The 27,052-nt window shown below is 43.7% G+C and overlaps 1 protein-coding gene across 2 annotated transcripts in view; it reads left to right on the top strand.

The window, feature by feature from the left end:
* The window catches only part of SARNP (SAP domain containing ribonucleoprotein), a 137,746-nt gene that overhangs the window by 35,033 nt on the left and 75,661 nt on the right, over positions 1 to 27,052 (top strand). For both annotated transcript variants that reach the window (XM_077483439.1, XM_077483438.1), the window contains exon 4: positions 1,993 to 2,087. In XM_077483439.1, coding sequence (XP_077339565.1) covers positions 1,993 to 2,087 — 95 coding nt within the window. The remainder of the gene's footprint in view (positions 1 to 1,992; positions 2,088 to 27,052) is intronic.

Here is a 27,052-nt window from a genome sequence, read left to right as displayed (position 1 = left end):
CATGGTCACACAAAGGGGTTTGAATGGCTATTAAAGGTAACCATCCTCACCTGTGATCTGTTTGGTTGTAATTGGCCTGTGTGTATAAAAGGTCAATAAGTTAATGGATTCCTGACAGACCCTTGCATCTTTCATCCAGTGCTGCACTGACATGTCTGGATTTTGTGTCGTGGGGAAAGCAAAAGAATTGTCAAAGGATTTGTGGGGAAAAAGGTAGTTGAACTGTATAAAACAGGAAAGGGATTGAAAAAGATATCCAAGGAATTGAGAATGCCAGTCAGCAGTGTTCAAACTCTAATCAAGAAGTGGAAAATGAGGGGTTCTGTTGAAACTTAAACCACAGTCAGGTAGACCAACTAAAATTTCAGCCATAACTGCCAGGGTCTCTGAAAACATGTGGTGTGTCTGTTTCGAGATGCACAATAAGGAGGTACTTGAAGAAAGATGGGCTGCATGGTCAAGTTGCCAGAAGACCATTACTACGCAAATGCCACAAAGTATCCCACTTACAATAAACCAAACTCCAAGACAAGCCTCAAACCTTCTGGCACAAAGCCATTTGGAGTTATGATACCAAAATTGAGCTTTTTGGCCACAACCATAAAAGCTACATTTGTAGAGGAGTCAACAATGCCTATGAGGAAAGGTACACCATTCCCGCTAAGAAATACAGAGGTGGATCACTGATGTTTTGGGGATATGTGAACTACAAAGGCACAAGGAATTTTGTCAAAATTGATGGCAAGATGAATGCAGTATGTTATCAAAAAATACTGGAGGAACATTTTCATTCATCAGCCAGGAAGCTGCGCATGGGACGTACTTGGACATTCCAACATGACCATGATGCAAAACACACGGCCAAGTCGACCTTTCATTGGCTACAGCAGAATAAAGTGAGGCTTCTGGAGTGGCCATCTCAGTCCTATTTTATTGACCACTTGGGGAGATCTCAAACGTGCAGTTCATGCGAGACAGCCCAAGAATTTACAGGAGCTGGAGGCTTTTTGCCAAGAGGAATGAGCAGCTTTACCGTCTGAGAAGATGAAGAGCTCATCCACAAATACCACAAAACACTTCAAGCTGTCATTGATGTTAAAGGGGGCAATACACGGTAGTAGGAACTGGGGTATGTAAACTTTTGATCAGAGTCATTTGGGTAGTTTGTGTTGTCATTATGATTTAAAAACGGAAAACAGTTGATTGATGATAAATGGCTTCAGCTAAACACTAACCATGAGTGAAAAGTTTTTGTGTTATACATATTCTCTGAAAAATGGCCAAGAAATCATAAATTCTGCCAGGGTATGAAAACTTATGAGCACAACTGTGCACTTACGAACGAATGTGTCGGGGGAACTTATGCAAGAAAACGTCAATTGCGGTACACGTTACATATAGCTGCACACACCAGAGTGAGAGCAATAAATCTAGCACCAGACCCCCCCTGTAACACTAAACTTAAACTGATGGACCTATAGTGGGCCTTTGAAGCGTCGCCTCTAGAAAATAGAGTACTGAAGCTTGTTGCCATTTAACGGATAAACACATTTTATGGTTTGACATGTTTGGTATCCATTTACTTGGTGCAACCTCATCTGTTATATTTTACTAAAAATATGGGTTGTTCTATTGTGATTTATTTTTTTATTTTTTGCCCTAGAATTCACTTTTAGCGTGTATGTTGCTGAAATTTTGCGTTTCCTAGACCTTTGCGGTAATATTGTAATAAAAAATCCGAACTACCACCATTTTATTCTCTAGTGTGTCTGCTTTTAGAAAATATATCATGTTTGGGTATTTTGTGTAATCTTCAGACCTAAAATGTTGTTTTTACATGTGTGAGTAAAAAAATGCAAAAAAAGCTCTGGCAGTGAAAAGGTTAAAATATTGAAATCCTATTAAATGGATTTGTAAAGCTGAATGTACTGTAGCAGTTTCACAGTGATCGAAAACTTTTGTTTATAGAGATTTTATTATGGCCTATTTTAGGAAGAAGAGCAAAAACCTGTAGATGTTCCTGAGAAGAAAGAGGAGGAGGAGGAGGAGGAGGAAGAGGAGGAGCCTTCTGGCAAACCAGGAGAAATGTAAGAGTAACTATCTTGTCCTCTTTAGAACCTCCACTTGGAAAGTTGGCTTTGCAGTATTTCCCTGAGTTTGGAGCTGAAAGCATTTAACTGCACAACTCTGTACCAAAAGTACCTTGAGACCAACTGTCTGAAAAGCTGCTGTTCATAGACCAAATATAAAGCACGACAACAACAGACATGCTATAGCGTTACAAAATAACATTAAGGCTAAGTAATCATAAACCATAAATAAATCAAGTAAGGCTCCTTTCACGTGGGCGCCTTTGCCTGATGCACTCCACTTGTTGGGAGGGATCGCTCTGCTGATCCCTGCTAAGCAGGCGGATGACAGGTCTATCTCTGCTAACTCTGCGGAGCAGAGACAGACCCAAGTCCACTCTCCTCTATGGGGAAATCGGGTGAAAACAGACCGCCTGTCAGTTTTCATCTGATTCTCCATACAGATGGAAAATAGGACCACCATCCATCCTGGATTTTGCGGACATGTCACCGCTGACATCCACCGCTCCATGGGGAGAATGAAGGGTCCCACCTGAAAAACCGATAGACGGACTTGATCGGACAGCCTGCGTGAAAGGGACCTAAGAAGTCCTAGATCAGGTGCTCCACTTCCACTTCTCTGTGCCTCCAGTGTTCCCACACAGACACTCGCCACAAGTTGTTGACCTACTATTGCTACTCAGGTCAGTAGTGTTTGTGTTTGAGGATATACTCCTAAGTCTCCAGTGGCTTGTTCCTATGGGTCCTTCTCAGATTGTGTGCCAGGGAGGGTCTCATAGCATAAAAACATTTTTGATTTTATTAAAACACAGAAATATTGTAAAAAATGTACTCGCATTTGTAGGTGCCTATAAGAACCAGCACTGGCTATGTGGAGGAAAAATGGCCACAGCTGTGCATGTATAGCAAACCAGCGTGTGCCCCAACAGGAGGATAAACCTTTTTTCACAGTTTTATATGATTACTTAGCCTTAATGTTATTTATTATCACTATAGCATGTCTGTTATGGTCATGCTTTATATTTTGTCTATGAAGGTTTAGCACAGCGCAGTTTATTTATAAAATTGTCTTTTGTATTCAGTGTTTTGATTATAATAGCACTTGTTTTAATCCACAGCAGCTAAATTCACAGGAATTATTTATTTAGTAATTTTATGCACTTAAACCTATTTACTGGGCACAAGATCTTTTTAGTTTTTCTTTGATCTAAAAAGTCTGCCTCATTTGCATATACTGCACTATGCTGTGTAAATTGTAGCATCGGGAAAAAGTTTGGAAAGTTTTGCAGGTTATTACCATTGGCCAAGTGCTCTTAGCATTTTGATAACGCTCCGATCAAATGGAGAAACGTTTTAAAGTGTGCAGCTTTTGAACTTGCTAAATAAAACCTTTGTAACACTTTACCTGAATTTTTTGCAAACTAAATTTCTGACATGGAAGGATGCCTTGAACACTGTTGTCTGCCTACCCCTCCCCTACATCATAATGATGATATCGCATGTTGAGGTTGAGTAGCCAGAAAAAAAAAGTTTCAGATTTTCAACATTTTTAACATATTTCTGTGTTAGAAAATTCCTGTATACAATGAACTTTTTTATTTTTTATTTATTTTTTTTCTTGCTAAAACTTGGGCAATGTGTGACCTGTTTGGATGCAAATATTGCTTAGCAAGGTTCTCTAACAGAGAATGTTTTTTCTTCATATTGACTTGTACAATCTATCCTGCAACTTCTACAAAACTGATTCTTCTTTCCTTGCTTCTTTTTGTTCCTTTTGGCTGTGGATTTATGTACGCAAGCAAATGTTTATTTCCTCTGCCTTAGGATAAGTCACAAAGCTGCATGATTCAGGGACCATGGCAGAGCTGAGTTGTATCCCAAAGCAACAGAAATAAACTAACTGAAGATGTTGTATGCATCACAAATAAACAACATTCAGTGATGCTGTTTTATTCAAATATGTTTTGCTTTGCGCGACGTTCGCTTCCACAGTGTATTTTTCTCACCATTGTTGCACTAATGTGCTCATAACATTTATCCTGCCGTGGGTGCTCCTATGATGGTTATACTGGCAAGGAAATCTGTAATGTTTTCGTTCTATGTAACCTACCATGGATGCTTGCACATCTGGGTCCTCCTAAAGCTCTCATATTTCTCCCGGTGGGTGTTTTATGGTGTTTATGTAATATTTGTTATGGTGCTTTTAATATTCTGTCAGGTGTTTTCTGTCATGAAATAGTGATCTTGCTATGTGTTCTTCTGCCCTATATATCCTGACAGGTGCTCTCTAATTCACATTTAATATTCATCCTGCAATGAGTTCTCAAGTTCTTGTGTGTCATACCTACATAAGCAATTGTCATTCATACCTACGTATGTACGTACATATGTATGTATGTGATTGACATCTTGACATTTTCTCTTTAGGCATATTCACTTTTGACAGTATACCAAAAAAAATTTTGCTGGAGGAAATTTACTACATTTATTCACACAAAGGTAGAGTAGATATAATACATTAAACAATTTCAATAAAATGTGCATTAAGTTTCTAATTGTACAGATCTATGGATACTGCTGGCAGCTGATGAGTTGGAAGAAGCCAAAAGATTATACAGAAGTTTTGTATAACCTGAGCATATCGATCAATCTATGGGGTTGGATGGAGTGGAGATGGATTAGAACCTCTGTCAGTTTTTATTGTTGTCTGTGCCCCTGTTGGGGAGATTCACCCTCTCTATTTCTCCTGTTTACCATTATCGCTGAAAGTAAAAAAAATCCCAAATTTTGGTTGTCCCTAGAAAAGAAACAGTGGGGAAATCTTGTGATGAGGACACTAGTTCTGGTGGACCCCAAGAAATTTCCTTTAAAGCGTAACTTCAGTCATTCTTTTCGACTTTCCATCTATTAAATCTTCCGCCCTCCATTGTTTTAACTTGGGAGAAAAAATGTTTTACTAGCCAATCGCCTTCCAGGACAGCCTCTGAGACATATGGCTCCTCTCTCCAGGACAGGAAATGCGTTCACCCAAATTGTTTAAAGGCGGTCCTCCAGGGCTTCCCCTTCAGTTTTTTGTGTTTCCTGCCAGACGGGAAGGAAGTATGTTGGGAACCTGGGGAGCTCCATGCTCAGGGCTGTCCTGTGTGAGCACCTGAAGTTACCTTCTCCTCTGCCTCGGTGGCTATTTCTCTAGCCAGCAAAGAGAGGGCTGCTGGTCCTGCTACTGCTGCCGTAAGACTCAGAGTCTGACTCCTGAAAATGTGGCATGACCCCTCCCACATTGCGCTGGTTACCTCATTCCTCCGCTGCCATCTGTTACCCCCCCGGTCTGGCGGATGGGTGGTGGTGTCCAGCTCGGTTGCAGGGTGCATGTCTGGACCAGAGCGGCGCCTGTTCACCCGGTAGTTCTGGGTTTGGCAAAGAGGAACTTTGTGTGCCGAAGGTGGGGGCGTCTGTGCTCCGAGCGGAAGTGATGTGATTACTTCCGGCAGAGCTACATCATCAGGCGTGCTGGAGACTAGGTTCTGGTCACCTGAGCGTGGAGAGTGGACGTGTAATGCATCCAGAGCCAGTGGCAGAGGCTATGGCAAGCTTCTCAGACGGGTGATTCCGGTTCTTCTGGCACCAGCACCTCTCAGGTAAGCTTGAGGGGTGGACCATGTCTTATTCTTGGTGGGGGGGGGGGGCTTGTCCTTGTGACCAAATGTCCTTCCCTGGATGGGAAACCACCGGTGAAGGGCTGGGCTCTTCCTCTGTTTAATCCCAATCACAGTGGTGGTGAAGGTCTGGGGCAGGCACTCATGGGCAGTTTTTTTCTTTTTGGCTCCTCGGGGCGATTTTTTGATTGCAATCACTTCAGCCAGAAGAGTGAGTTGCAGGCGCTCTCAATCAGAGGCATTTTTGTTGATTTTGGAGTATAGATAGGGTTGTGCTCAAAACAGATGCTAGTTTCCTCCCCAAAGTATCTTCCACGTTACACAGGACATCATCGTGCCAATGTTTTCTTCCTCCTCAGAGGTTTATGAGGAAGGAAAGTTTAGTTTAGGAGACGATCAGGTGAAAGTCTTTTAGTTTATCTAGAAGTCAACAGAGACTTCAGGAAGTCAGAGTTGTTATTTGTGTACTTTGCAGGAGCACGCAAGTGATGTAAAGCGTCAAAATCCACTATTGCCAGATGGTTAAAAATCACAATTACAGAGGCATACAGGTTGGCAGGGAGCCAAGTGCCCCTAGTTGAGGCACATTCAACCAGGGTGGTGTCAGCTTTGTGGGCAGAGAAAGCCGGTGCCATACCGGAGGAGATCTGCAGAGCAGCAACGTGGTCCAGCTACTCCACGATCACAAAGCATTACCGCATGGACCTATTTTTTTGATAAGGAACAGATGTTTGGGTGAGAGGTCCTCCAGGCAGTGGTCCTGCCCTAGCAGAGTAAGTTTCTTATCTCAGAGGCTGCCCTGGAAGATGATGGGAGAAAACCAGAGTTAGCCTTACCGGTAACTTTATTTATTTTTTATTTTTTTTCCCCCTAGGAGTCTTCCAGGATAGCCTGGTTTCCCACCCGGTGTTTTATAGTTGGTGCAAAGGGTAAATACTGATGTTATGCCAGTGTTGTTGCCTCCCTGTGGTTCTTGTGGAACCTGGAGAAGGCCTTGGAGGACTGCCTTAATTGGGTTATTGCCTGTTAACGCTCTTTTCCAGGAAGGCGTCAATCAGTCGTCGTCCCTGTTTTGTAGGAATAATTATGTAACGCTAAGTTAGTTGTACCAATGAAAGTGTTTATAATTTTATCTGTGCTTTCAGTTATTTGTTAATACTGAGGGGCCATGGCCTATGGGCGGTCTTTTTATGATGTGAATCATGTCTTTCCTGTGCTAGGTGTGAGGAGCCTCTCGCTCGTTTGTCTGGGCTTCTCCTCTGGATCACTAGAGTGCAGTGCGTTTTCACTCCTGTGACCCGTTTCCAGCAGAGAGCGGGATTTTAGTCCATGCACAGTCATCCAGACAACGGAAGTCCGGATCTGCAAGGTGCTTTGACGGATACCTCTCTCAGCGAGCCACTCCGCCCCCTCCCCAGCTCAGTGCTCCAATGAGCATGGAGGGAGAAGAGCATTGAGCTGTGACCTGACATTCTGCAGCTCTCTGCTCACAAAACTGAAAACCGAGTGATCGGCGGTGTACGATAGGTCGGTTTTCAGTGCAGGGGAGCCATACTTCTCATTTAAATCAAGACACCTCACTATGTCGCTGCTAGAGCTGGTCTCTACATGGCAGCTATTTGGATCAGCATTTCCTCAGCTTGGTTTTAGAGAGTGTGATACCCAGACTTATCTGGACTGGACATGCAGGGCTAGCCTGGAATGACCTTTGTGAACTGGGTTTTACTTGTGGTGCTTTGCTGACTTTTAAATACTGGTAAAAGTTAGTACAGTTTTTTTTCAGGTCCAGAGCTGTGGCATTTGTCATTGCTTGCTTGTCTCTAACTCTTTTTTAAATTGGCTGATTAGTCAGAGCACCAAGGGCTACCTCAGTATTTGCACCCCGGGGTGCTTTTCAATTTTTCTGCTAGGGACTGAGTGCTGACATCCTCCACTGAGTGTAATGTCAATGTTGGGGAAGCTTTACTCCGGTGCTGCTTCTGTTTTGCAAACTCACCACAAGGTGCTGACATTTCTGGTCTGTTCCTACTATCTGCTTACTCTGTGACTCTTATCTCCTCTGGCCACCATTTTCCTGAGTTTTGAGTAACTGAGGTGTTGTCTCTTACCTTGAGTCTAGTTATATTGCCACCACATGGTTACAACAGGTCAGTGTTTAGACAGTCTGGCTACCACAGTTAACCCCAGTTCACACTCTCGTAAGGCTTGTGGGGTCATTGGATCCACTGAGAGTATTGATTGCCTGGAAGTCTGAAATCAAGTTACCCTGTGGTTATGGGGTGTACCTCTTTGGTCTCCATTGACGCCATTGGGTGAGGCTGATTATCCTATCATCAGGGACCTCTACTGCAGTCAGACAAGTCGTTGCCAAATTCACCCTATTTCCAATAGACACATCCTTGTATATCAGAAGATATTTTGGCTTCATCCTCAGTTCTTTCTGGTCGTTTTCAGGATTTTGTTGTTCCACCTCTTTTGTGATGTTTTTGGTTCATTAGCATCTCATCAATTCAAGTTTGGTGTTATATTGTTTAGATTGTCCTTTCCCTCTTGTGGTGACCTTTTTTTTTTTTTTTTTTTCAGTCATCTTAAAGAGAAGTCTAGAAGCTGCCATGCACCTCGTTGGACTTAACTCATAGGATGCCTACACATTTTACAAAGTGGCTGAATTCCTGCAGTTCAGCCTTAATAGACTCCAAGAAAATTAATTGATGGGGAGTACTGAGGTTTTATGGTCTTTTTGGGGGAAAAACTTAGAGGGATTCCACCCAAAAATTTTTTTTTAAAAGCCAGCAGCTATAAATACTACAGCTGCTGACTTTTAATAAATGGACACTCACCTGTCCCGGGTTCCAGCGATCCCTCGGCTGCTGCCGCCACCATTCTAGGTGAGGGAATCAGCAAGTGAAGCGAATCGGCTTCACTTCTTGGTTCCCTACTGCGCATGCGCGAGTTGTGCCGCGCAATAGGAAATCTCTGCGCTGTCACTGGGACCCGTGTGTGTCCCAGCAGACAGCGCGGCAGGGCAGGAAATGGCGTAGACTCCCACGGGAGTCTATGCCCGGAAGTGGGTGTAAATACCTGTCTTTGACAGGTATCTCCACCCCCTCCCCCCTGAAAGGTGTCAATTGTGACACCGGAGGGGGGGAGGGATCCGATCAGCGGAGGTTCCACTTTAGGGTGGAATCCCGCTTTAACATCTGTAACTATTTACAAGGTGTCCCAGAGAAGTAAACATCTTGATTGCATCCAAGTGTGGTTGGCATAAAGTTTTCTTAGGTCATTGTTTTTTCTCTCCCCATGTTTACTAACAGGTTATGTTTTTGAGACATCTGGGAATCTGCATCACTTTTAACTCTATTTACAACAGAGAGCCTTTTTTAAATGTTGCATCTATCAACTATTTACATTCCCAGTCAATGAAATGGTAACAGGTCTCCTTCACAATTACTGTTTTTACCATCTCTATGCTCAAACATGCCTCCATCAAGAAAGCTTTTAAATTCTTTAAAATAGTTTTTTTCCCGTAGAGATGCTGGTCTGTTCTTGAATATTGCTGAGTGGGTTTAGGAGGGCACCTTTAGGGAATCTGTTTTACTAGTTTGAAAACTGTGTACAGTGTTAATTTTGACAGCAAATTTTATTTTTAGTCTTGGGACTAAAATGGCATTTTGGTTTTAGCCCCACTTTAGTCTTTTGCAATTGTTTTAGTTTTATTGGACTAAATCTCCAGTATTTTAGTCAGCTAAAATGTCCTATGTTTTAATAAACTAAAATTTTCAATACATTTTAGTCGACTAAAACTCATTTTATTTGTCTAAAATCAAATGGGTGTAATTAAATTGTAATGCATTAAACCTTTCGCTACAATTTCCAAACTCATTATATACTGCTGGAGTGAAAAATCTAATTTTGTTATTTTATGGTATTGAGGTATGAACATTAACTACAGACCAGTGTTAATTTTGAAGTCAAATTTCAATTTAGTTTTAGTCTTTTGACTAAAATGGCATTTTAGTTTTAGTCATCTCAATTTTGTTGTGAACAGTAAGTGCAGTGCTCAAAATAAACTGGAAAAAATATATAATATGAGATCTAAGAAGAAACTCAAACAACATATATATGTGGACAATGTGTACAAACACTAAAATATATGTGTATAATAGACCAAAAAAAATAACGTACTATGTGACAATCAAAATATGAGTGAATGATGTCCAATAATGTGAAGGAAAAAATAATTTTAAAATTAATTTGTAGTGTTTGGACAGGTGAACAAAACAAATTGTAGATATCCAAAACGTGGTTGAAAATAACTGTCACCTCATTATCCAGTTCAAGTGTTTAAAGGAAAACATGCCCAAATTTGATAAGTGATCCACCACCAGAGAGTCAAAAGGCTTATTGAAGCAATTGCACACAAATGAGTGTACACCCAATGGGTCAGTCAGGCTTGTAGGGCCACACACCCAGGGGAAACTGTCACAGAGCACACGACTTCCAACCAGAAGACCAACTCTGACAATGGACCTCCATGGTATACGTAATGGACAGAGAGCCACATTGATAGTTGCTCCAATAAGACAAATTTATGAAAAGGAAGAATAAGTAGGCACATAGTGTAATCCTATTTAAATCTCTGAAGTAATTTATTCAATAAAGGAGGAAATACACTCAAATTTTAGTAGATAAGAAAAGCGCTTGGGAATAAAACTGTGACTTCAGCAGAGCATCCCAATGCGTTTTGTCTTAAAAGACATAATCTGAGATGTTCTTCTTCTGTAGGGCACTGTACTTGTATAATAAGTAAACCTCATTCTGAAATGACAGAAACTGGAAGCGACATCACTTCCAGTAACTAATAGGATGTCATTGCAGCATGTGTTCCAAGCCTTGTTTTGGAGAGGCCAGAACAGGAAACGGCATCACCTCTAGGAACAAGCAAACCAGCACTGCCAAATGCTCTCCAAGCCTCGCTGTGAAGAGGTTGGGGGCAGAAACGGTGTCACTAAATAAAAAGAAACCATATATTACACTGAGAGCATGAGTCACAAACCGGAAATGACCTCACTAAAAAGAAAATCTGAGATGACATTGGCACAGAATGACACCAATGACAAACGGGAAAATATAAACAAAAAAAGGTAAATTAACTGAAGGCATAATCCGACTAAACCCAAAAAATAAACAAAATAAAAAAAAAATGACACTGTCTAAGGACAAACATGAAACCTTAGAATGGGGATAAGTGGAATAAGTATTAAATAGATTGACACCATGAGGTGGACCCATGACACAGGATCCACCCAACAGTACTACATTCCTTAAAACAATGTACTCTAAAATTACATTGTAATCAAAACAAAAAACAAACACGATATAAAATGTATTCTAGAGAGAACTGAACATCCATTGCACCCAGAATTCAAAATAAAAAAAGCGTTAACCCTTATTAATAAAGGCGTTAATGTACCACACAATGTTCAAACCACGCGGAAAAAGACTTCAATTCATATATCCAGTACATTTTCAAAAGCGTGGTTTGAACATTGTGTGGGATGTTCATGCCTTCATTAACTTTGGTTAATGTTAATGTTCTTTATTTTGATTTCTGGGTGCAGTGGATGTTCTACTAAAAGATGGTTAGGAGCTATAGTGTCCCAATCTGGTGGAAAACGTATAACACACTTTGTTGGAGTTGTAGGACTATGCATTTTTGTCAGCTAATTCAACAATCTGGTTTAACAGAATTTAATTCCACTATTCAGAAGGTTATGTAAGGAGTACATTTTACATACTTATAGACTGGTAGATTTGTTTTCAGTGCATGGTGGAATTTACGTAATGTGCAAGTTTCTTTGTCCTCAGATAAACTTCTGACTTAAACTATAGATGTTTGCCCTGTCGTTTTTTAAGTTCTACTTTATGAAAAGGGCTTAGTGCCTGCAGCAGGGTATCTACCTAACAATTCCTCTTACCCTTTATTCCCCCTTTTCATTTAGCGGTTTCCCATGCAGATTACAAAAAGATCTTTTCAGATAAACTTTCATCTTAATCTTCTCAAACGTGTATTCTGATGTCACTAAAGGAGGATTAGCTGACATGTAAATTCAGATTTTGTGCTTTTATACCTTGGAATAAAATGCTGTTTGATAATCGGGGTAGTATACGAACAAATGGAGATGGTCATCTTGCTATGCGTTATTATCAAGAAATCTGTTAAATAAATATTTCACTAGAGGGGGTCCTGGAATCCTGTGGCATTTTGCTATAGAATTCCATGTGAAATGGAAATGAATAGGAACATGTAGAAGGGGGACACTGTGCCACACAAGATGGCAATCTGTGCTGTGCGGACGTGCTGAAAACGCCAGCAGCCTCCAACAGAGGCCCAGATGTGGCTTTACAATGCATTTTGGTATCCTAAATCATACTTTTAAGTTATTTTACACAAGTGTCCTGTGACTTCCCACAGTGCATTTTTTAAGCTTACTAACAAGTAGATGCACTGCTTTGGTAATTTGCAACATATCAGAAGTACACAGGCTATTTACCTGTGACTGTGTGAAAAAGATCTGCAAAACTAAGTACTGTAGATGAATTGGGGGGGGGGGGGGGGGAGTTACAGTCATTTTTGTCTGTGCCACCTAGTCAGTTTCCCCAATATGTTTGCTCTATATTAATGGACACAATTTTTACAATGGCTAAGCAGTTGGAGGAAATTGGTAATGTCGGTAATGATATACAGGCAGTCCTTGGGTTACATAGAAGATAGGTTCTTTAGGTTTGTACTTGCCTTGAATCTGTATGCAAGTTGGAACGGGTACATTTTTTTTTTTTTTTTGTGCTACTCCAGCCAAAAAACAAAATTGTTTTTGGATTGCATAGGGAAGGGTTAAAACCCCGTAATGTTTTGTTTTTCTGTCTATTGAGTTGTCATAGAAACCGGGATTGGTGAAATAGCTTCAGTGGGGACAGCTGTTTCCCATGATAACTTTCAGGAGTGAAATTCCCTTCCTAGGGGTAGATTTCCTCCCACTTCCTGTTGTCTCCCTGCATTTGTGTATGTCGGATGTATATAGAAAGTGTAAATACCTTTTTTTTGAGCCGATTTAGCGATGTCACGTGTCCTATATTCTCCCTCGTCCTGAGGCAAGGGAGTTGAGTAGGAGGCACACAGATTACTGCTGACATTGTGCAAGATACATCAGGAGAGGAAGCTGTGATCTTCCACCCTGTGGCCAGCGCTGCACCGGTCACATGACTTTGACAAAAATAAACAAGACCGTTACTCAGTCATGTGTAAACACACCAGAAACATTGCAGACAGCACGCAAATGATATCCATCTTGTTAAAGCAAATTTGATTTCCTGTAAAAAAAATTTGGTTGGGGTGGAGTTACTGGTGATTGACAGGTACCGTATATACTCGAGTATAAGCCGAGATTTTCAGCCTCTTTTTTGAGGCTGAAAGTGCCCCCCTCGGCTTATACTCGAGTCATCGCTGTCTGCCCGCTCGATCAGCGTGTCGAGCAGACAGACAGCGGCCATTCTATAGTTCAAAAGCCGCGCCTCCGGCTCCGCCTTCGCCTGTGATAGGCGGAACACTGAATTTCCCAGCAGCCTGTGTTCCGCCTATCACGGACATCGTATCATCCTCGTACTACGGACGAGGATGATACGATGTACGTGATAGGCGGAACACAGGCTGCTGGGAAATTCAGTGTTCCGCCTATCACAGGCGAAGGCGGCGGCGCAGCTTTTGAATTTTACAATGGCCGCCGAGGCGCCGACGAAGAGGGCACGGGACGGAGGCAAGGCACGGCACGGGACGGGACGGGACGGAGGCAAGGCACGGCGGCGAGGCAAGGAGGCTCGGCACGGGACGGAGGCTCGGGACAAAGGCTCGGGACACAGGTAGGCTGGACACACACACACACACACACACACACACACACACACACACACACACACACACACACACACACACACACACACACACACACACACACACACACACACACACACACACACGGATGGATACACACACACAGGGATGGATGGATGGAGACACACACACACAGGGATGGATGGATGGATGGATGGAGACACACACACAGGGATGGATGGATGGATGGACACACACACACACAGGGATGGACGGACACACAGGGATGGACGGACACACACACAGGGATGGACAGGCATGTCTTACCCTCGGCTTATACACGAGTCAATAAGTTTGCCAGTTTTTTTGGGGGTAAATTGGGGGCCTCGGCTTATATTCGGGTCGGCCTATACTCGAGTATATACGGTAGTTTCATTTTTGCAGACTTGTGAAGTGTGTACCAAGAGGGGTGGGGCTGGGAGTGAAGGAGATAATTATATAGTTTTCATCTCCCCATCCCCCTTCGTAGTCATGAGATAGAAAAATTATCTCAAAAAAATTAAAGGAACATTTTGATCTCGGTGGGGAAAAATATGCTTGATATCTATACTGATATGGACTGAGTAGTGTGTTAGGAATGAAAAGATGTCGCATCGTTTGGCAATGAAAATTATCAGTCTACAGAGGGCTGTATTCAAAGACACCCCGAAAATCAAAGTGAAAAAAGTATGCAGTAGGCAAGTCCATTTTGCTGAAATTTCATTGCAGCAACTCAAAATCTTAATGGACAGTATCGGGGCATGCTCCTAATGAGACGACAGATGGTGTCCTGGGGTGTTAACTCCCAGATATGGACCAAGCCAAAAAACTCACGGATCGTTCCTTGGATCGGATCATTTTTCAGATCAACAAATAATAATTGAATTTGCAAAAACCTGAGAAAATTCCACCACAATATAGTCCCCACTGTAATATCCACAATCTCCCCACTGTAATATACATCTCCCCCACTGTAATATCCCCGTCATCTCCCCCAATGTAATATTGGCTGAGCATGGCTGGGTATGGCCGAGCTGCTGGCATCCGATTTCTCCCCTGGTTTGTCATTTGACGGAGCGATCACATTGTAAACGCTGACGGGTGCACCAAGATGGCCGCCGCTCCGGAACTAGGCCAAAGCCGCAGCCTTTTCTAAGGCCAAGACCACGGAGCACTCCGGCATGTGCGGATCCGAACAGGGCGACCCATTCGGATCGCGGATCGGTGACGATCCATGGCAGCCCTAGTTGGACCGAAACATAATGTCCCAGAGGTGTTCTATTGGATTTAGGTCAGGTGAGCGTGGGGGCCATTCAGTGGTATACAATTATTATTTTTTTTTTTTATCCTCCTGGAACTGGCTGCATACTCTCCCCACATGGAGCCAGGACCCACTGCACCAGTGTGGGGTCTGACAATGTGTCCAAGGATTTTATCCCGCTACCTAATGGTAGTCAGGGTGCCATTGTCTAGCCTGTAGAGGTCTGTGCATCCCTCCATGGATATGCCTCCCCAGACCATCACTAACCCACCACCAAACCGGCCATGCTGAACGATGTTAAAGACAGCATAACGTTCTCCAGGGCTTCTCCAGACCCTTTCATGTCTGTCACATGTGGTCAAGGTGAACCTGCTCTCATCTATGAAAAGCACAGGGTGCCGATGGTGGACCTGCCAATTCTGGTGTTCAATGGCAAATGTGAATCGAGCTTCACAGTGCCGGGCAGTGGGCACAGGGCCTACTAGAGTGTGTCAGGCCCTCAGGCCACCCTCATGGTGTCTGTTTCTGATTGGTGGACTGCTGGAGGTAATTTTTGTAGGGCTCTGGCAGTGCTTATCCCGTTCCTCCTTGCACAAATGAGCAGACACTGGTCCTGTTGATGGGTTAAGGACCTTCTATGGCCCTGTCCAGCTTCCCTTAATCTCCCATGCTCTTGAGACTGCTTGGAGACACGACAAACCTGGCAATGACACATATTGATGTGCCATCTTGGAGGAGCTGAACTGCCTGTGCAACCTCTATAGAATCCTAGTGTCGCCTCATATTACCAGTAGTGACACTGACCCTAGCCAAATGCAAAACTGGTGAAAAACAGTCAGAAAAGATGAGTAGGGAAAAAGTCAGTGGCCTCCACCTGTAAAACCTTTCCTGTTTTGGATGTCGTCTCATTGTTCATCTAGTGCACCAAACACCAAAGCAGCTGAAACTGATTAACATCTCTTCTGCTACTTAAATGACCAGGTCAATATCCCAAAAGTTTAATTGACTTGATGCTATACTGTTTAAAAAGTGTTCCTTTAAATATTTTGAGGTGTGTGTGTGTGTGTGTGTGTGTGTGTGTGTGTAAAGTATTTGATCCCCTGCTGATTTTGCATGTTAGTGGGCAAAGAAATGATCAGTCTGGAATTTTAATATGAGACCCGAAAGTGAGGGGAGAAATGATCTGTGGACATGCACGCTGCTGGATTGAAAGGGGGGCTGAGGGAGCGATGCTGACACCTAAACATTTTTTACCTAAATGCAAGGAATTAATTAAGGTAAATGTTTAGACTTTACAACCCTTTTAACAGTGAGAGACCGAATAGCAAAAAATCCAGAAAACCGCATTTCAAAAAAAGGTTATAAATTGGTGGAGGGGGGATTATGGTGTGCGGTTGTTTTTCAGGGGTTGGGCTTGGCCCCCTTGGTTCCAGTTAATATATTCAGGTGAATCTCCAAAAATTTTAATATCATCAAAAAGTTAATTTATTTCAGTATTTCTATACAAAAAGTGAAACTTCCATATTACATAGATTCATTACACACAGACTGATATTTCAAGCATTTTTATTTTTATTTTTGAGGATTATGGCTTACAGGTAGTGAAAACCCAAAATTCAGTATCTCAGAAAATTAGAATATTACACAAGACCAATAAAAACAAAGATTAATACAGAAATGTTGGCTTACTGAAAAATATGTCTGTATAGTATGCAAGCAATACTTGGTCGGGGGTCCTTTTGCATGTGATCACTGAGGTTTTATGGAAGCCCAGGTTGCTTTGATAGTGGCCTTTAGCTCATCTGCATTGTTGAATCTTGTGTCTCATCTTCATTTTGACCATACCCCACAGATTCTCTATACGGTTTAGGTCAGATGAATTCGCTGGCCAATCAAGCACAGTGTTACCATGATCATTAAATCGACTATTGGTACTTTTGGCAGTGTGGGCAGGTGCCAAGTCTTACTGGAATATGAAATTGGCATCTCAATAAAGCTGGTCAGCAGACGGAAGCATCTGGTGGTAGGCTATGGGCGCAAGTGAGACACTGCATTTGGTGGCAGGCAACGATGGCAAGTGACATGGCTGCAGGTGGCATGCTGCGGGTGGCAAGTGGCACACTGCATCTGGCGGCAGGCAGGCAACAGTGGCAAGTGAAAAGCTGCATTTGGTAGCAGACAACGAAGGCAAGCTGCATCTGATGGCAAGTGACATGCTCAGGGTTCCCACTAATTCTGCATTATAGTAAGTTGAACCATTTATTTTTATATTACAAAGTAGGTAATACAAATAATGTGAATTGATCATCCTGACACCATATCAAGCATGGTTTCGGGATGATCTAAGTGCTAACACCAGCCATCCGCCCAAAAAAACACCCGCTGCCAAATTGCCCCGAGACTAGACCACCCACCTTTTTTGGAAGTGGGGTGTCCCTGAATGGCAGTTTGGAATGGTGGTCACCCTATGGCCGCTACTACAGTTTTATATTTGCAGTGCGCTCCCGCACCTGGCTAATGTTACTCACGCAGACACTTCACTGTTGGACGGAGTGTTCTCAACTGGACAGGAATTGTTACCTGTTTGGAGCGTCCACTGTCATGGACAAGTGACTGAGCAGAGGCTGAGAACATTGCTGACTAATGCTGTGTCTTATCTGTGTGTTCCTGCTGTAGTGCCTAACTTTTTTTTTTATTTATTTATTTTTTTGAAAGGGGAAGGGGGGTTTAATTACTCTATAATGCTATTTGTAATATGCAGCATGGAGGAGGTTAATATATTGCCATTGGTCACCAATGCATTAGGGAGCAGTGACAATTAACTCCTTTGTGGTGCATTAGTGGCACCAGTGGCAGTGCTAATTAACCCCTTTATGATGCAGCATGAAGGGGTTAATAATCACTGACCACGGTGCCACTAATGCAGCACAAAGGGGTTCACTAATTACCACTGGTCACTAATGCATCAGTGACCATTGGTAATACATTAACCCCTTTGTGCTGCATATTACAAATGGCATTGTAGATTAATTAACCCCTCTCCCTCCCCAAAACAGTTAATGTGGTTGTAATGGAGGTTTTTCACCTTCATGCATTCTATGGACACTGATAGGCTGTATTGACGGGCGCTGGTGAGGCTGCATTTGATGATTTTGCACACAAACCAAAAACCATCACAAACGCATACTAACATTACATTACTAACAAACATTACTAACATTACACACAAACATGTGTCATGACATGTGTCATGACACCCAAACAATAGAAATTACTTTCTCGAGACTGGTGTTTCTCCCTTCAGACAAACTGCAGACTCTCAGAGCCACTGTGAAGCTGTTGATGAACCGCAGGTGGTCGTTGCTGTGCTTCTGCAGAACCGTACGCCCAGTTTCACACCAGAGTCTTGCAGAAGGAGATATTGTCAAAATGGGACAAATCTCCGTTATCACTGGATCAACAGATCAGATGAGCCAGTTAGTCAGGGACTCTCTTCTCTGGTGGCCAAGATCTCCGGCCCTTGTGTCCGGGAAGTCGTTCTTACCTCTTCATTGAACAGTGATCACAATGGATGCCAGCCTGACCGGCTGGGGGGGGGGGGAGTGCTGGGAGTATTCGACCCAGGGCCTCTGGTCAAGGGAAAAATCCCAGTTGCCGATCAATGTGCTCGAACTTCAAGCGATCAGGCTATGCCTCTCCACATGGTCGATGAGACTATGAGGACGTCCAATCAGGATCCAGTCAGACAATGCCACTGCGGTGGCATATGCCAACCATCAAGGAGGAACAAAAAAGCTCAGCTCCCGCGCGGGATGTCGTTCACATCCTTCGGTGGGCTGAGCGGCACGTACCGGCCCTGTCGGCCATATACTTCCCGGCAGTAGAAAACTGGCAGATGGACTATCTAAGTCGCCAGATGCTGGACCCAGGAGAGTGGTCAGTGCATCCGGAGGTATTCAGGCTTCTTTGCCTGCGGTGGGGCATAAAAGATGTGGATCTCCTGGCCTCTCGGCTCAATCAAAAGGTGCGGAGGTTTGTGTCCAGGACAAGAGATCCTTGGGCGGTCGCGTTGATGGCTCCATGGGAGCAGTACCGGCCGATTTACGCCTTTCCTCCGCTCAAACTGTTACCACGTCTGCTCCGCAGAGTGGAGGCCGAGGGGAATTCCGGTGATACTGATTGCCCCAGATTGGCCTCGGCGTCCTTGGTACGCCGACCTAGTACGCCTGGTGGTGGAAGCTCCTTTGCGAGAAGACCTTCTGTCACAAGGCCTGATTCTCCATACTGCTTTACTGTCACTGGTTTTAACAGCATGGCTGTTGAAAGCCAGGTGCTAAAGAACCGAGGTCTGTCTGACTCAGTGATTTCCACTATGTTAAGGGCACAGAAATCTTTTCGGAAGATATACCATCGTACGTGGAAGGCTTATATCTCCATGTGTGCGGAGATGGGGTGGCGTCCGCGCACCTATTTCATTTCCAGGATCCTGTTGTTCCTACAGCGAGGAGTGGACCAGAAACTGGCCTTAAGCACCATCAAGGGACAGATATCAGCCTTGGCTGTCTTTTACCAATGACCCCTGGCATCTCACTCTCTAGTGAGCACCTTGCCATCTCTGTGTCCTAAACGCATCTTAAGGAGGTAGCCCTCCATTCCCTGGATGTGGTCCGGGGCTCTAAGGGTATATCTGTCTGCCAGGACTCCCTTTCCGGGAAGTCAGACTCTGTTCTTTTCGGTACCTGGTCCAAAAAAAGGAATGGTGGTCTTGATCCATTTCCAGGTGGATCAGACAGATCGTGGTCCAGGCTTACGCCTTGAAGGGACAGGTGCCCCCCTTTCCAGTCACGGCCCACTCCACCAGGGCAATTGAGACCTCTTGGGCCTTCCTATATCAAGCATCTGTCGCTCAAGTGTGTAAGGCGGTGACATGGTCGTCTGTTCACACTTTTGCAAAATTCTGCAAAGTGGATATAAGCGCATCTTCTGATGCCTGCTTTGGCTGCAGAGTTTTGCAGGCAGCCAGGTAATGTTGCAATTTTTTCTTTTTTCGTATAATTAGTGGATACAAGTACACTTATATGGTGCAGGGGTGGGGGGAAGCTAGGAAGAGGGTGGGAGGGTTTGGGTAGCTGAGGAAATAGTATTGTTATCTGATATAATTTAGAATATTGTAACATTTATGTTGTGAAGAAAGTATTTTTCATAATTGCTTTTTTTTTTTATACTGTAATTTCTGTTATTGCTATGTTCTTGGTGTTAAATTATTATATAAATGAATAAAAAAATTTATGAAGTAAAAAAAAAGTTGCAATTTTACACTCTTGTTTATGTTAAGAAAAAGTTACCTTTTTTGAATGTTAATGCACTCTGATGCGTATGTTGACTGCAAGTTCTGATGCAGTTGGTTCAAATGGTGATTCCCCGTTAGGGAGCACTTTTTGTTGTTTGTGAAGTTATGTTGCTGTTCCCACCCCTCGTTATGACACTGCTTGGGGACATTCCTACGGTCAAGATTACTGGAGCTGTGTCAGTCAATGAACAAAAGAGAAAATAGGATTTTTGTACGCATAGTAAAATCCTTTTCTCTGAAGTTCATTGATGGGCACAGCACCCTCCCCTTCTATTGGTTTACGTTCTACTGCCTGTTGACGTACTGAGCTGCAGGAAGCAGGCTGAGTGGTTATTACCAGAGGGACCGCCCCCTGGGCAGAACTGTAAAGTTCTGTTGTTTTTCACATGTATCACATGTTCTGCCTAGTCCTCTCCTGAAGGTGGCATAATAACCCTACAGTCAAGATTACTGGAGCTGTGTCTGTCGAACTTCAGAGAAAAGGATTTTGCTGTGAGTACAAAAATCCTATTTTTTGCTTGTACCTGGCTGTTTTTTAGCTGTATGATGGCGTGAGATGGTGCACCACTTCGCCATGGCTCACGTGTTTCGCTAGAGCTCCGCTGGTCTCAGCAGTTTGTTTGGCGGCCATGGCTTTGCTGCACATGTGCCGTAACCTTTATCTGGGCACACAGATTTGGGTTGTACGCGAATAGTCACAAATGCTCGCCGGGACCGTGGGCGTGCGCACACATGAATAGAACGTTCTGGCGCACACCCAGCTTATTTAAGCTGTGCAGGCCAAGCATGTGGTGTTTCCAGAAGGCAGCTGTGGGACACAGAGCAGGCTCTGAACAGACACTTGCAGTGGTTTATTTTTCCTTACACGGGTTACGTGAGTCACCAGGTGTTGCTTAGCAGGATTGTTGCATAGGGGCTTGATGAGCCCCATTAAAGGGTCTCCCTTCTGAGGTGTTTTAACTACACCCAAGTACTGTTTGTGGAATTTAATGTCTTCCAAAAAGAGTGGGACTAACGTCATAGGGAAGGGCACACCTATGTCATTAGTTGTTCCTGATGAACCTAGTCATATCCCTAGTGTCGTATCCCCTGAAAGACCAGAGGCTCCCTATCCACGCCTATCTGGTATTGTGCCTACAGTCAACCCTGCCCTTTATCACTAAGGATGAACTGTCCTCAGCCCTAGCCGGGTTAGAGCACAGGATTGCCAGCATGATTGCCTCCATCCCGCAGGGTGGTAGGAAGCATGACAGATCCTCCTCCCTGGTGTCTCCTAGTCTGCAGCAGGAATGGGGAAGAATCCTAAAGATCAGGATTCGATGGGGTTTAGACTAGTGCTTCCGAGCAATCTGGATAAGAAGATACCCACTTGATGTTTGTCACAGAGGCTTTTGATCCCGATTCTGACCAAAATGGTTTGTTCTGCCTTTAAGTTACCTTTTGCAGAGGTGACTGAGCCCCCTGGTCCTCTTTGGTATCTCTGGATGAAAAATTTGTTTAAAAAATGTAGCATGCCAGCCGCAGATGCAGCAGTCTCTTCCTTCAACAAGAACTTAACTTGTCCAGTAGATAGATCTGCAGAGGGTTTGAAATACCTTCTTGACAAGAAATTGGAGTTATTATTAAAGGCTTCCTTTTCTTTGGCAAGTTCAGCTATTCAGCCAGCTGTTGCAGCAATTGGTATTTGCCAGTTCGTAAAGGATCAGGTCAAACTGCCAAATAGGCCTAACCATATTCCTTGAGTGCTGTGTTTTGCTGTTGATGCTTTAAAGCAGGGCTCGACAAAACCCGGTCGCCAGGTCGCATTGGCGACTAGAATCAGCGACCTTGCGCCTGGGGCAGCATAGCTGGGGGTATCCCGTCTCCGTGGACCCCCCCCCCCCCGCGCGATCGCGTCGGGCCGCGCCGCAGGCGGCCGGTAATTGAGCCCCCGGCTTTGAGGCCTTCTGTGATCCTATGGTTCCTTCTGGAATCTGGCGCCCTCTTGTGGTGGCCGTTGGAATTACAACCAACAATGCTAATGGGCCAGTCTTTCTCCATCCCTTTACTTAGAACCCCTAAACAAAAAAAAAAATATATATATATATATATATATATATATATATATATATATATATATATATATATATATATATATATATATATATATATATATATATATATATATATATATATATATTTTTTTTTTTTATTATTCTTTATTCTAACACCCTAGAGAGTAAAATGGTGGTCGTTGCAATACTGTCTGTCACACCATATTTGCACAGCGGACTTACAAGCGCACTTTTTTTGGGGAAAAATTTTTTATTTAATAAAAAAAAAAAAAGACAACAGTAAAGTTAGCCCAATTTTTTTTTTTTTTTATATTGTGAAAGATAATGTTACGCCGAGTAAATCGATACCCAACATGTCACGCTTCAAAATTGCGCCCGCTCATGGAATGGGGACAAACTTTTACCCTTTAAAATCTCCATAGGCGACGTTTAAAAAAATTCTTCAGGTTGCACGTTTTGAGTTACAGAGGAGGTCTGGGGCTAGAATTATTGCTCTTACTCTACCGATCGCAGCGATACCTCACATGTGTGGTTTGAACACCGCTTTCATATATGCGTTCGCTTCTGCACGCAAGCTTGGCAAGACAGGGCGCATTTAAAACATTTTTTTTTTCTTATTTTAACTTTTATTTTTATTTTTTTCACTGTTCTTTTAAAAAAAAAAAAAAAAAAATGTGTGTCACTTTTATTCCTATTACAAGGAATGTAAAAATCCCTTGTAATAGAAAAAAGCATGACAGGTCCTCTTTTATATATGAGATCTGGGGTCAGAGAGACCTCACATCTCATATTTACACTAAAATGCAATTTAAAAATGTCCCTCTAAGAGCTATGGGCAATGACTTGGAGACAGGTGGGGGGCTGGGGGCGCTATCTTCCCCTCACTCGTCTCCATGTCAGGCCAGGGACAGGTCCAGATCGCCGTCACGGACCCGGCTCCTAACTTTTTTAGCTGGCTCCTAGATTCCAAGCAAATTTGTCAACCCCTGCTTTAAAGGATTCAATATAGCAGGTTTCTCGTCTGGTTCTCTTGTCTGTACATATGTGCAGACTTTTATGGCTTAAGAACTGATCAACTGAGCTTCCTTGTAAAAAGCTATTGGCTGGTTTCATGGAGAACGTTTATTTGGTGATCATTTGGACACATCTATCCAAAAGATTTTCGAAGGGAAGAGTTTTCTACTTTCTGTGAAGAAAAGTACCAGATGTTCCAGGGACTGCTTCCTCAAAGGTGTCAGTGTCAGGGCTGTTCCGCCACCAACAGGGTGCTAGGGCCAGGGGCAAGCCATAGGGCCAGAAAAGGCCCTGGGTCCAACATTTTTCTAAACCCAGCACCAAGCCCTCCTTTTTAAGGGGACGCCCCCACTCCATCAGTTGGGGGGGGGGGGGGGCAGCTGCTGCACTTTGCGGACATTTGGAAAACAATTCAGGATGAGTGGGTCACCTCAATTATAACTCGCGGTTACAAGCTGGAGTTATGGGTAGTTCATCCTCAGAGGTTTTTTAGATCCAGCGATCCCTCGGATCCTCCAAAAAGAAACTTATTGCTTCAGGCACTACATCATCTAGTGCATGAAGGAGTGATTGTAGAGGTTCCGGTATTCGAAAGGGGCACAGGGTTTTACTCAGACCTGTTTACGGCTCAGAAACCAAACAAGGACACCAGCCCCGCTTTGGACCTAAGGTCCCTGAACAAGTATCTATTGATACAATCCTTTTGGATGGAGTCTGTCCGCTCAGTAGTAACCCCACTCCAGAGTTGACACTTTTTAGCCTCCATCGATGAAAAGGATGTGTACTTGCACGTACCTATCTTTCAGCCTCATCTGAGGTTCCTACGTTTTGCAGTAGAATGTCATTTTCAGTTTGTTGCTCTAGCCTTCAGGCTTGCTACAGCTCCCTGGGTGTTCACAAAGGTCCTAGCACCAGTACTGGGTCTTTTAAGGGTCCAAGGGATCCTGGTGCTTGGGTATCTGGATGACCTCCTGCTCAGAGATCACTCAGTACAGGCTCTAGAACAGAGCATAATGTATACAGCGTGGTATTTAAAAAGCTTAGGCTGGATCATAAATACCGAAAGGTCAGCCTTGAGACCAGCTCAAAGTCTAAGGTATTTAGGTTTGATCCTAAACACAGTTCAAGCAAGAGTATTCTTGCCATCTGTAAGGATCTGTGCCCTGAAGGATCAGCTGCATCAGATGAGGGGCACCAGCTAACCCTCCAGTCGCCTCTGTATGAGTCTTCTAGGGAGGATGGCATCCTCCGAGGCAGTGCCCTATGCCCAGTTCCATTGTAGGCCGTTACAACAAGACATCTTGTTGGCTTGGAACAGAGGAAGAAAAGCCCTGGATTATCCAATGTGCTTATCTCTTCAGGCATGCTTAAGCCTAAACTAGTGGTTGCAGGATCAGAACCTGCAAAAGGGAAAATCCTTTCTCCCGGTAACTTGGAGGGTACTGACTAGAGATGCCAGTCTCTCAGGCTGGGGAGCGACCCTAGACAGGCTCACAGCTCAAGGGAAATGGTCAGGAACAGAGCAGACCCTGCCCATCAACGTCCTAGAATTACGAGCAGTACGTGTGGCCCTGCGGTCCTAGATGGTGGAGTTTCAGTACTACCCCATCAGGGTTCAGTCTGCCAATGCCACAGCAGTGGCTGATATAAACCACCAGGGCGGTACCAGGAGTCCTTTTATCTCTGAAGGAGGTGAACTACTTGCTAGCCTGGGCAGAGTGACATGTGCTGTTTAATATCGGCAATTCATATCCTGGGAGTAGAGAACAGGCAGATTATTTCAGCCACCAGCAGATCTGCCCGGGGGAAATGGTCCCTACACCTAGATGTGTTCCTGGAAACTTGGAACGTTGGGGATGGCCAGAGGTCGACCTAATGCGTCCAGGTTCAACAAACAACTACAGCTGTTTGTGTCTCGAACGAGATCCACTGGCAATTGTAACAGATGCTCTGATAGTTCTGTGGAGCCAGTACTTTCTGTTTTTTGCTTTCCCTCTGATCCCTCTCCTTCCACATTTGTTGCACAGGATTCAGAAAGGGGCGTTTCCAGTCATTCTGGTGGCACCAGCCTGGCCCAGAAGGCCCTGGTTCCTGGAGATCGTGAGAGTGACGATAGATGGGCCATGGATGCTTCCACGTCGCCCCGATCTACTGTCTCAAGGTCCTATACTCTAAATTTGACAGCCCTGGCTATTGAAGCCAGGGTGTTAAAGGACCGTGGCATCTCGGGACCAGTGGTGTCTACTCTAGTGAACGCTACAAAAGCTGTCACTAGGAAGATTTATCATACGGTCTGGAAGACTTGTATTGGTGTAAAGCCAGAAAATGGCATCCTCGGAAATGTGATTGGGAGAATTCTCTTTTCTACAGTCAGCTGTAGAAATCAAATTTGGCTTTGAGTACAGTCAGAGGTCAGGTTTCAACCCTATCAGTATTCTTCCAAAGGCCTTTAGCCTCCCATTTACTGATCTGAACTTTTATTCGAGGGGCAACTATCCCCCCCCCCCCCCTCTCAATCACCTATGTGTCCTTGGGACTTGAACTTGGTGTCCATGTTACAGAAATAACCATTTGAACCTATTGGGGAAATTCCTTTAGACTTGCTGTCACGCAAGCCAGCCTTCCTGATGGCTATCACCTCGGCTAGAAGGGCGTCGAGTTGGCTGCCCTTTCATGCAGGGAACCGTACTTGATCCTTCTCCATGACAGTCGTGTTAAGACCTGTTCTATACTCTTTGCCAAAGGTGGCGTCGGCCTTTCATTTAAATCGGGACGTTGTCCTGGCAGTCGAGGTTTATCTGTTTAGATCTGTCGAGATCAAAGGAGCAGACCTTTCTTATTTTTATTTTTTTAGTTTGTGTTTTAGTTTTGGTAAAAAAATAAAAAAGGACCCAGGAAGGGGCAGGCAGCTTCCATTGCCAATTAGGTCCACCAGTTGGTCATTCAGGCCTACGGTCTGAAACCATAAAGCTCCTCCCTTTAGGGTGAGAGCTCATTCTAACGGGGTGTAGGAACCTCCTGGGCTTTTCTCCATCAGCTAGCTATGGCTCAGATTTGTAAGGCTTCTACCTGATCTTCAGTGCATACGTTCACGGCATTTTATCAAGTGGATGTTCGAGCAGCCGAGGATTCGGCTTTCGGTCGCAGTGTACTTGCCCCTCAAGGCTATTGCTCTGGGATGTCCCAGCAGGTAAAGAATATTAGCCTGGCTCTGTGTCCCATGATGTATGAAAAAGAAAATAGGATTTTTACGTCATATTTACCTGTAAAATCTTTTTCTTCGAGTACATCATGGAACACAAAGATCCCTCCCCTCTTTTTTGAGGATTTAGTACTTGCTACAAAACTAAAGTATTTCCTGTATGGGAGGGGTTATATAGGGGATCACTTCTGTCTAAAGACCTTTGGTCTAGTGTCCATTCACCTAATGATGGAATATAACCCAGCAGGTAATGAATGTTAGCCTGACTCTGTGTCCCATGATGTACTCAAAGAAAAGGATTTACAGGTAAGTATGATGTAAAAATCCAATTTTTTTTTTTTTTTTGCGCAATAAATAAATAAAAAAGTGACAATTTTGAAAGGAAAAAAAACTATTTTTTGCTATAATATCCCCCAAATGTAAAAAAAAAAATCTTCATCAGTTTAGGCCAATATGTATTCTACATATTTTGGTAACAAAAAACGCAGTAAGCGTATA

Source organism: Lithobates pipiens, unplaced genomic scaffold (assembly GCF_037356315.1).
Source record: "Lithobates pipiens isolate NorthernLeopardFrog02 unplaced genomic scaffold, aLitPip1_a1.2 Scaffold_16, whole genome shotgun sequence".
Taxonomy (NCBI): Eukaryota; Metazoa; Chordata; class Amphibia; order Anura; family Ranidae; genus Lithobates; species Lithobates pipiens.
Note: the sequence above shows the minus strand (reverse complement) of the source record. Positions and strands in the feature narration are given on the sequence as shown.